Below are 12,065 nucleotides of genomic sequence, written 5' to 3' on the forward strand. Positions count from 1 at the left end.
GAGATGTATATAGCAAGTTTCACTGATCTGGGTGCCAAATATTATGCGTGGAATAAATGATGTGTATTATAATATGCACTTATAATTCTAGAGCAGAGGTGTCAAACTCGCGGCCCTCCAGATGTTCATGAACTGCAATTCCCATCAGTCCCTTCCAACATGAGCATTGGCTATATTGGCAAGGGCTAATGGGAATTGTAGTTCATGAACATCTGGAGGGCCGCAAGTTTGACACCTGTGTTCTAGAGGGACAACCAGTGTGGTGTAGTGGTTAGGAGCCGTGGATTCTAATCTGGAGAACTGAGTTTGATTCCTCACTCTGCCACTTGAGCTGTGGAGGCTTATCTGGTGAACCAGATTAGCTTGTGCACGCCAACACATGCTAGCTGGGCTAGTCACAGTTCTTTCAGAACTCACTCAACCCCACCTACCTCTCTCCTGCTGTGGGGAGAGGAAGGAAAGGAGTTTGTAAGATGCTTTGAGACTCCTTACGGTTGACAAAAGTGGGGTATAGATCCAAACTCTTCTTTTTGCGGCTCCTCCAAGAATAACACATTTGTATTCTGGCATAAACTTCCGCAGACCAGAACCCACAAAATGCAAAGAGTGCCTCATTTCTGTGGATGTTTTCGGTGGGGAGTGTGGGAAGGAAAAAAATTAACAAGCAGCAGAATTGAGGATCCCTGAAGTGCAGGAAGCGAGGATCACTATGAGCGAACCTGAGACACCCCACCCTGTAAAGGTGTCAACTAGTTTAGTATAACCAGTGAATTATCTCTATATTTTCTTAGATCTGACTTTTCCATAATTACATTTGACCCTCTTCTTCTGGCATTTCATGCCCTATGCTGCTTATTTTCTTTTCATACCCATCACATAAAATATCTTTACAGTCAGGAACTGGTTACTGCCTTTGAAGAAATGGACAGTGAAGTGCAGAAGCCTGGAAAAGTGTATTCTGGAATAAAAACTGTATCTCAGGTGCCACAGATCTCCTGTTTATTTTTACATCTGTTTATACAGATACGTACAGTTAACATACTTGTCTTTGTCCTTCACCTTCTGGCCTGTAGTGTGGACATGAGGACAATCAAGACTAGCACTGCATTAGTGTTCTGAAGCAAGTGTGACTTGGTTTCCCCCAGAGTAAAAAAGTATTCATGTCTGGACTCTCTTTTCTATCCAACAGGGGAAAGGATGGTGAATGAGGATGAAGAGGGGACTTCTCAGCAAGGAGGTTCTAAGCAAGCAGAGCCATCTGGGTTGCCACCCAGAAATTGCGAGAGCCAAGCTTCCCTGGACCTTGAAGTAGCGGAAGACAGCAGTGAAAGCAGCTCAGAGACAGAGCAGGGAAACTCCATGCAGCACCAGGAGAATGAATCTTTCCCTAGGAATGGAGATGTTCCAGTGAATGAAACTGCATCCGTTTACCCAATGCAGACGCAATATATTTGTCCTGTCTGTGGGGAGTGCTTCAATGGGAGCTCCTGCCTTGTTGAGCATCAGAAAGGGCATGCAGAAGAGAAACCATATATATGTCCTGTGTGTGGAAAAGGCTGCAGCCAGCAGGTCGGCTTGATAGAACACATGCAGACCCACACAGACGAGAAACCATTTACTTGCTTGGAATGTGGGAAAAACTTCCTGTTCAGTTCGGACCTGGTGTCCCATCAGAGAGTCCACACAGGAGAGAAACCCTACATCTGTCTGGAATGTGGGAAAGGCTTCTCTCAGAGTTCACAACTGATGTCTCACCGAAGAGTCCACACTGGAGAGAAGCCCTATGAATGCATCATCTGTGAGAAGAGTTTCAGATCTAACTATGACCTGGTCAACCACCAGAGAAGCCACACTGGAGAGAAGCCGTATATCTGCTCTGACTGTGGGAAAAGCTTCACCCGGAGCTCCCACCTGATTTCCCACCAACGAGTTCACACTGGGGAAAGGCCCTATCCTTGTGGCATCTGTGGGAAGCGTTTCCGTGACTGCTCACACTTGATCAGGCATCAGAGGGTTCACACTGGTGAGAAACCTTATGAATGTTCCATTTGTGGAAAAAGCTTCCGGGTCAATTATGACTTGGTTACCCATCAGAGAAACCACACAGGAGAAAAGCCATACGAATGCCCCGACTGTGGGAAAGGCTTCAAGCGGAGCTCACATCTCATTTGCCATCAGAGAGTTCACACAGGAGAAAAGCCCTATCCTTGTGGCATATGCGGGAAGAGTTTTAGTTACAGCTCGGACCTTATTAAACACCAGAGAATCCACACAGGCGAGAAGCCTTATGAATGTCACATCTGTGGCAAGAGCTTCCGTATCAACGCTGACCTGGTCACTCACCAGAGAATCCACACAGGAGAGAAGCCCTACACATGCCCTGACTGTGGGAAGTGCTTTGCTCGGAGCTCACGCCTTGTATCCCATCAAAGGGTCCATGTGAAGGATGGAACCCTGGGATTAACTCTGTCTGAAACAGACCCCTCACCTGTAGCAACAACCTGGTCACAAGCTCCTGATGGCCACTGGGGCCAGAAAGAGGGGGTGGCCCCCTCCACTAAGCAGGGTAGTGAACCTGCTAATTCTACTCGCTTGCTCTGTGATGCAGCTACATCTACCCATTTGGCTGAAGTAAAAGTAAAAGTAGAGTGCCCTTGATTACTAAAGCTTGGAAACTAGGAGGTGAATGGACTGGGCCTGGTACCTAGTTATGAAATGCTGGCTTTCTGAGTCACAGCAGAACAGTAATCGGAATTGGGGATCTGGTTGCCGCATCATTTAGGCACCGCTTTTTGAGCAAGGAGGAAGGTTGGATATGCCTTAAATTGACCAAATTGTGGAATCCACAAGCTATTTTTTGCATTGTGCACATCTGTGCAAGACCTGAAGGAGCATAGCAACAAGGGTATCCAGCCGTATCTCCATTGTAAACTAATCTTGTGATTTATTTGATTCTTGATGCTTTCCCAAAAGAATCCCTGGAAATGTAGTTGTTATGTGAGTGCAGAGGAATTTTTGATTAGGGTTTCCTAGATTCTTCCTGGGGTTCTTTGTGGGAAAGTACACACAAATTGGGAGCGTGGTCATAAAGAAACATGACAGGACATGAGGGGGCTGAAAAGAGCAGCCGCCCTATATAGATGTCCTGGGAATGACCCAAGAAAAAATAATCAACTAGTTGTTGCTTGCAGTAGCCTTCAAAATAAATACTTTAAATTTCACTCCCCACCCCCCCCCCATCTTGGGTTATTCCCAAGGGGTGGTTATAAGTTGGTTTATATTGCAGTCTGTAATATAAACGTGGCCCCTCCAGGCTTTCTTTGTAAGCACAGATATCGTTTCACAGAAGCGAGACTTTGCTGTTTGTCGTCTTCTAGAGTTTCACCCGAATTTGTGTGTGTTTAATTGCTATTGGTAGAGAAAAGTATTATATCTGGATAGTGTGGAGCTTTAAGTCACTGATAAAAATTATTTAATTTAATTTATAGTGCATGGTCCTTTCCTGTACGGGTGCAGTGTCTGAGCATGGAGAAATCCACCGAATGCTGTTTTTGTTTTGTTTTTCCTGATCATGTCCCTTTGATGAGGTCATATCCTGTGCAGAAGACCACTAAGGGGAACACAAAACATTTGCACCAAGTGTCATATCACTCTCTTTCCTGCTATCTTAAGGGACACAGACTTTGGAATTTGATTTCCTTGACCAGGAAAGGGTAAGGCTAGCTTGTGACATTTCAAAACTTCTCATTTCTTGTGGATCTGGAATCGGTACCTGCACAAGCTTCAATGGATGGCTGCCAACAGATGCTTGTTCCCAACAGGAAAATATCATGTCTGTTCGTTTTGTGTTATTTTTTTTCAATATGAATTTTCTAAATTGAATTTCCAAGGAGTTCCAGCCCAAATTATGTTAAGAGGCTAGCATGACAAGACCTTATAGGACTGTCCTGATATAGTAATCTTCCTTTGATTCCTCCATTCCTCATGTGAATTTACTATAGTATTTTTTTTTTGTCATCCTTTTACCTCCGAGGTTCGACCACTGTTCTCCCGTGGAGAGGGGTGGGACAATAGGCAATACTGAAGACGTTACTAAGCTTAAAAAGTGATGCCAGAAAACATGCCATCTCTGTCTCTTGCTCTAACTGGCATTTATCCCATACCTTGACAGAGCAATCTCAAGCGACGGAATAGTCTTCCTGTCATGCATTCTATGATGGGGATAACGCAGGGAGATGAACAAGAAAACAATGAGTTGTTACTTTCCCCCAAACTGTAATCCAATTTGAATAATTGTTTGTAAATTTTTGGAACATGCGGCCTGGCCCCGGGAGGGGGGGGGGGGCACCAACTTTGTCTTCCTGTTTATAAGGATTTGATTTTGAAAAGCAGAACTGTGGAGACTGATTTGTTGTCAAATCTAGGAAGAGAGTTACATACACTTTGTGTTGTCTGGGCTTCTCTGTACAGACAGCAGGTAGGGCAGAGTTCTGAAGGCATGTGTCTTACCATGGGGTCACTGCAGCAGGCTATAAAAGTAAACCGCTGGTGAGGAAAGAGGACGGAGTTTCTGTCTACTGCTGAGTTCTTCCACCTTGCTGCCATAATCTGTCTCTGTGACTGTAGAAGTCACTGTGGAAGTCTGTTAATTTTAACCTTTAGCTGAAGATACAAGTATAATAGTGTGTGTGCGCATGGGTGGGTGTGTTTTAAGTTAGTCCCTTTATGTGTTCCATCTGTGGTGGTATGACCTGCACGATCTCAGGTAGGATTGTAGTCTTCCACTGTCCCAGCTCTGAAGTTCTCAGCTTCAAGAGTTTAGAGAGAAAAGGGTGTGTAAAAGCATGCTTTTACAAATTGAAATCTTATACATTCTGAAGGGTTCTCCCGTTCCCCCGCAATATCTTTCTTGACATCAGATTATGAGTCCAGGATTGGTATATCTCTTTCTGTGGGTTTGTTTTTTATTTCCTTTCCAATTTCCTGTGGATGTTGTAGGTTCTGTATAGTAGGTAACCATCTAGTAATAAGAGTAAGATAAATACTATGATATCAGTCACCTCTGTCAAATTCGGACCTTCACCGTTATTGGTGATGGGCAAATTCAGCACCTAAAAATCAGAACCTGCTTGGTGTGTACAAGCTTTATTGGGGGAAAAAAGCTTGCAATAGTGTATGTGCGTGGGTGGAGCCACAAGTGTGCACCTTATCATATTGTCCTGTTTTACCTGTCCTGCACCCACTACACAACCCCAGCCCTATGGGAGAGCCACCTAAAAATTCAATTAAACTTCTCCTGACCAAGGGAGAGGTTAGATCTGGATCAAGGATCACATAAGGGAGAGGTTAGATCTGGGTCAAGGATCACATAAAACACTTGCAAGGAACCATAAAGATATTTCTAACCTGAATAGGCAAGCTCCTGACCCAACGAAAGGTTACTTGCCTGCATTGTCTGGTGGAATCCCCGAGAACTCCAAACAGAAATGGCTCAACTTTCTTCATGCACCTGCGAAGTAGCTTGTTTGGGGCATCTAGATGAAACACTGATCGTGATTACTGTTCTGAGCTGGAGGTACTTGCCTGTTCTTTGATACAGCACAGCTGAAGAAATGTACGTATTAAAGCATTTGGAGGGGCATTGCGTCCTCGTACTGTGCATATGTGAAGTTCCCATGCCGGACCAGAACTTCAGTCATTCAGCTATGCCAAAAAAGGGTCGGCTTTGATTGGCCTGAATGAAAAAAAAAACTTAGTTGCAGCTGAATCTGAACGGCAGCAAAGAACACAATAGATTTAACTTATAACCTGCCACCATTTAAAAAAAAATCACCAAAGGTTAGAGCAGTTTTTCGCAGCCAGGCATCCTCCTCCTGTAACCCCGTGAGCGCATCATGTATCAAGAAAGAAGAATGCAGCATTAAGTGCAGTTACAAGTCACATGGGCAAAATTAACTAGGGAAATGTAAGATGAGAGTTGATCTGCTGGTTAAGGAGAGAATGGGCAAATGCCTTTTACTTTGTAAGCTTTGTTAGTCTAATTATGGTTCAGTGGTGGTAAAAATCCTTATCTGTTGATTTCTTGCAGGTTTCAAAATTAGGGCCGTTGCTAGCAGTTACTGAAACGTCCGTGTCCTTCACCAAGGATAAGGCTTTCCCCCCTCCGTGTAAAAGAATCTAATTAGTGTTAGCTCGGTAGGAATTGTACTTTCTCTTTAGCTTGGCCAACCCCATTGAAAGGAGTTAGCGTTTCTCTTTAATTTAACTGGCAGTGCAATCCTAGGCAATGTGACCATCTTTTTAAAATTTCAGTGGACACGCAATGGTGTGACTTTGTTTAGGACTGCATTGGAAGTTCCTGTAATCCAGAGAAGTTACCTGAAAACTTCAATTTTTAATTTGTTGAGTTTTGTTATATTTATATTTACTGTTCTTTTCTCTGTACGCTTATTATTTCTTCACCTGTTATCATTGTAGACATGGAATTTTCCAATTTTGAATTTATTGTATTCCAGTTCCTTATGATATTCAATAAAAAAAAATTGTTAAAATCTCTTTTGGCATCTATCTGTTTCCTGGAAGTATCAGTCCAAACCGGCAAGCAAAATATTTTTACCCTCCTTTTAGAATTCCATACTTTCCCAGTCTATAAGATTGCATTTTCATTCATGATATGGCATTTGCTGTGATAAATTAGCACTGTATGCGTCTCTCTTGATATGTTTAAAATAATTCCATGGAATTCCATAGTCTATAACTTAGAACGTTGATTGTGAAAATACTTGTTTCAGACACTTAGGCTCATTCCGCACATGCAGAATAATGCACTTTCAAACTGCTTTCAGTGCTCTTTGAAGCGGAATAGCAAAATCCACTTGCAAACAGTTGTGAAAGTGGTTTGAAAGCGCATTATTTTGCATGTGCGGAAGGGGCCTTAGAGGCAGCCAAAGGCTGAGATAGTTACTATACAAGGTGTATTATTTTAATGCCTCAGCCCTCTAAGAAGAGATGAATGGCCAAACCATTTGTCCAACTAAGTCTTTTTGATCGAACAGTTGTGCAAATCATGAAGAATTACTTCCTTGCCCATTGTTCAAAATTTATCCTTGAGATAGTGGCTTCTATTTAAAAAAAATGAGTTGGAACTTCTCTCCCAACTTAGCTCTCCACCCAGCCTGCATACAAACGTTTAGAGAGGAGAGAGGTGAATTGCTCTTGTCTCTGCAGCTGAAGTCCGGGGAAAGGTGTCTGGAGGGCTTTTTGGCCAGCCGCCCCAGTCATTGTTGCTGAGAACATGCTGTCTCTGATACAGCAAACGTACAGTGAATTGCAATACTCACACACGGAGAACAGCAAAGAATAATGGGAAGGAAATTATAATTAGGAAATTAAAGGTAATTAAAATTAATGACTATAACTGTACAGCACGTGTGCAAATCAACGCATGTTGGAAAATGCTGCTAAACACAATATTCCTAGCCTGGTCTGGCATGGGCTTGTATTGGACTGTGATCATTAATAATAAATGTAGGGTTATCAGTCCACTGAGTGTTGCAATAACATTTTAATACACAGAAAGGTCTTGTACGCAGAAAGGCCACATGACAGAGAAAAACCTTTGTGGATGACTTTCTGCATGTTGTGTTAGGATAGCTGTATGCATTACAACTTATGTGGGATTCTATATTGCACTAACTAGTGACTAGGGTTTTATGCAGTAGACATAGGCAATAAAATTTACTTCCATTTTTGCTGTAGAAGCAGTGGCGTAGGAGGTTAAGAGCTTGTGTATCTAATCTGGAGGAACCGGGTTTGATTCCAGCTCTGTTGCCTGAGCTGTGGGGGCGTATCTGGGGAATTCAGATTAGCCTGTGCACTCCCACACACGCCAGCTGGGTGACCTTGGGCTAGTCACAGTTCTTCTGAGCTCTCTCAGCCCCACCCACCTCACCGGGTGTTTGTTGTGAGGGGGGAAGGGAAAGGAGATTGTCAGCCCCTTTGAGTCTCCTGCAGGAGAGAAAGGGGGGATATAAATCCAAACTCTTCTTCTCTTCTAGAAAACAGTTGGTGATTGATTATACACTTCCTTTTATTATAACCTTCCTTCGAGCATCTCGAGGCAAACCCTGAGATTGAAAAAAAATCATCTCTAGGACCTTTGAATCTAACTAACTGCTGTCCAGTATCCAACCTTCTGTTTCTGGGTAAGGTAGTAGAGAGAGAAGTGGCAGAACAGCTTCAGATTTTCCTGGATAATGTATCAGTTCTGGATCCATTTCTGCTCAGTTTCTGGCTTGGCCATTGGCACACAGTTGGTCACCCTCAAAAGGCGATCTCCACAGACAGCTGGACTGAGGCGAGTCAGTGCTGCTCTTTCTATTAGATCTTTTGGTGGCATTTGACTCCAATGATTGTGACCTAGTGACTCACTTCCTCGCCACTTTGGATATCGCCCTTCAATGGCTGACCTAATTTCTCCATTATCAGGGGCAGAGGGTGGTGCTACAGGGGAGGGTCTTGCCATGACTCTTTGCTGTTTGGGTTCCCTCCGGGGCAATCCTCTTTCCAATGTTATTTAACATCTATTTGTGTCTCCTTGCCAAGGTGAAACTCATTCCCCTCTGTCTATCTTCAAGGTCGTTTCTTTAACATCCCACAAAGTGAGCGTTGCTGTCGGTACTGTCCCAACGCTATGGTCTCAATCCCTCATATCCTGCTTTACTGTTCGAGGTATAATGATATTAGAACCGATCTGGGAGCTTTACTATCTCTAGAATTTAAGTTTCTCTCATACACACTAAAAATGTCTAAGCTATTGAACAGCCCTAATGTAGAAATTTCTGAAGCAGTTGCTACATTTTAAATCCATGTTCTACATGATATATAACAATGATCCTGTTTTTGTACTTGGAATGTATGGTACTTCTGGTTTATGCCTAATAAAGGTTTTTGGATTGGATTGGCCTCCTTGCCCAGCTAGTCCAGAGCTTCAGGCTGAGGTGTCATCAATATGCACATGATGCCCAGCTGTATCTATTGATAGATGGCCAGAATGACCACCGCCCTGAATACTTTGGCCATGTGCCAGGAGGCTGTGGTGAAATGGTTACAGCAAAGATATCTACAATTGGATCCATCCAAGTCAGAGGTCCTATGGGTGAGTTAGGGAGATCCAAGACCCCTGGCTGGATTCAGCTTACTCAGAATCAGTGATTGGGAAAAGGCTTTATTATAATGACTATATGGCAGGGTATATGGTAAACTAGAGCACAGGTGTCAAACTCGCGCCCCCAGATGTTATGGACTACAGTTCCCATCATCCACTGCCTGCTGGCAGGGGATGATGGGAACTGTAGTCCATAACATCTGGAGGGCCACGAGTTTGACACCTATGAACTAGAGCCGTGGTGGCGAACCTTTGGCACTCCAGATGTTATGGACTACAATTCCCATCAGCCCCTTCCAGCATGGCCAATTGGCCATGCTGGAAGGGGCTGATGGGAATTGTAGTCCATAACATCTGGAGTGCCAAAGGTTCGCCACCACTGAACTAAAGTAATGAAACAGGGGAAGCCATGATGGCATCTTAAAGGCCAAGGTGCTGATCATACCAGAAACCTACACAAAAAGCTTGCAACAGATGCAGTCAGATGGTAGGGAGGGCTGATGAGAAGCAAGTGTGCGTCTCGCTCTCTCTCCTCTGGCTTGAAAGCTCCATTGGGAAATACCCCTCTATTCTAACATCCACCCCAATAATTCAACCATTGAGTTACACTGTGCATTTCACAGGAGCTCTTCACCAAATCTGTAGATAGCGGAGAGTACAGGCACCAGAAATAATCCACCCATCCACCAAACTGTCTGTTATGCAAATGGTTGGAGGGGCAGAGGGTTTGCTATCTCACCCCTTTTTACAATATCACTCCTGTACACTTCCTAGAATGTTGTGGACAGCCAAATGGCTAGACAGTTCTCTCTTGAGGTAGGAAGATCAGAACAATGGGAAGGGGTGGAGGGAGAGAAATCCTGTACAGAGACCACAAGAAAGAATCCTGTCTTATAGCTTTTGACCAGGGAGGCACTAGCTATGCAAGACTGCCTAGGGCACAGGTGTCAAACTCACAGCCGTCCAGATGTTAATGAACTACAATTCCCATCAGCCCTTGCCAGTATAGCCAATGCTCATATTGGGAGGGACTGATGGGAATTGTAGTTCATGAACATCTGGACGGCTGTGAGTTTGACACCCCTGGCCCTAGGGCAGGGGTCTGCAACCTGTGGCTCTCCAGATGTTCAGGGACTACCATTCCCATCAGCCCCTGCCACCATGGCTAATTGCCCCCCTCCCCTGATACTGGGGCAGGGGTGGGGCGAGGGGAAACTGAGCCTGGGGCAGCATGCGCCCTGCACCCCTGCTGCGGCGTTGCCTGCCCCCACCCTGGAACGCCCACCATGCCCCTTCAATGGCCCAGCCATGCCTCCACCACTGCTCCACCCGGGACATCGCCCGCCCACCCCCCACCTGGGGGCCTTAATTTTGAAAGATGAACTAGAAGGGTTTGGATATTAGGCCCACTAGTTCTAAAAAAATCCAGGATCAGCAGTGTGAGGGAACCATAGAGCTCTTAAAAACAGCCTCCCCAGAAGAAAGCAAAGCAGCTTTCAATCACTCTCCCTTCCCCTCCCTGCAACAGACACCTTGTGAGAAAGGCAGGGCTTAGAGAATTCTGAGGGAACTGTGACTAGCCCAAGGTCACCCAGCAGGCTTCAGCAGCAGTGGCGTAGGAGCAGCAGTGGCGTAGGAGGTTAAGAGCTCGTGTATCTAATCTGGAGGAACCGGGTTTGATTCCCCGCTCTGCCGCCTAAACTGTGGAGGCTTATCTGAGGAATTCAGATTAGCCTGTGCACTCCCACACACGCCAGCTGGGTGACCTTGGGCTAGTCACAGCTTTTCGGAGCTCTCTCAGCCCCACCCACCTCACAGGGTGTTTGTTGTGAGGGTGGAAGGGCAAGGAGATTGCCAGCCCCTTTGAGTCTCCTACAGGAAAGAAAGGGGGGATATAAATCCAAACTACTCCTCCTCCTCCTCCTTCTTCTTGATGTGGAGGAATGGGCAATCAAACCCAGTTCACCAGATTAGAGTCCACCACTTTTAAGTGCTACACCACACTGGACCCTGCGTGACCTTGGGAGAGTCACACTCTCTCCACTTTAACCCGAACTCCATCAGATTGTCAGGATAAAGTTGGGTAGGGAGGACCATCTATATTCTCCTGGGTCCCTCAGAGAAAGGGCTGATAGAAAAGCTCTGACTGGGTACTCTTCTTGTTACTGCCAGGAAATTCAAATGCTCTTGGCAACTAATCCATTCCTCCCACTTTACTGAATTTGACCCATCTATGTGCCTGTAATGGTCTTCTCGTTTTAATGCACCCAGCAGCTGTACTAAAGAGAAGTGAGTGATCTGACATTTATTATAGAGGAAACATATGCACACACACAAATAGCCATCCACAGAAGTCCTCTTTTAAGCACAAGGCACAGAACATTTCAAGCACAAGAATAAGACCCCTTCAAACTACTGTCCACCAAAAAAAATTAAATTAAAGATCTGTGGGCTGTTTGAAATAGGCAGAACTTACTTTCAGAAACCCAATTTGTATTGCTGTAGCAACTAACGGAGAAGTTATTCATGCCAAACCTCTACATCTTACCTTCTCTTCCCCCCCCCCCCCCCTCTTCCAGCATATACAATCTTCTATAGGCCTTCAGGACTTCCACACTCCTGGCCACTTTTCACAGCTCACATATGAATTTTTGTTTTTCTCCAAGTTTGCTTGGGAGCAGTTTTAGCCAGTCACACATGCATTACACTTAATAGCTTTCCATTCTCTTTCAGCCACTTTTGCATTTTGTACAGAAGTTATAGTTCTCACTATTATGTGGCCATTTCCTTCAGCAGGAATACAGATATGTATTCCTGAGCACCCATGGACACCAGTTGAGAAACTGTCCCTCGTTCTTCAATGCACAACCACTTGGATCCAATGCCTTCTATTTCTGCA

General features: G+C 44.7%; 1 protein-coding gene across 1 annotated transcript in view; it reads left to right on the forward strand.

The window, feature by feature from the left end:
* LOC125430201 (zinc finger protein 271-like) overlaps positions 1 to 6,551 on the forward strand; it is a 40,484-nt gene extending 33,933 nt beyond the window's left edge. Inside the window, exon 2 of the mRNA XM_048492033.1 lies at positions 1,441 to 6,551. Coding sequence (XP_048347990.1) covers positions 1,441 to 2,658 — 1,218 coding nt within the window. The 3' untranslated portion in view covers positions 2,659 to 6,551. The remainder of the gene's footprint in view (positions 1 to 1,440) is intronic.
* Positions 6,552 to 12,065: the final 5,514 nt, after the last annotated feature.

This window comes from Sphaerodactylus townsendi, linkage group LG03 (assembly GCF_021028975.2).
Source record: "Sphaerodactylus townsendi isolate TG3544 linkage group LG03, MPM_Stown_v2.3, whole genome shotgun sequence".
Taxonomy (NCBI): domain Eukaryota; kingdom Metazoa; phylum Chordata; class Lepidosauria; order Squamata; family Sphaerodactylidae; genus Sphaerodactylus; species Sphaerodactylus townsendi.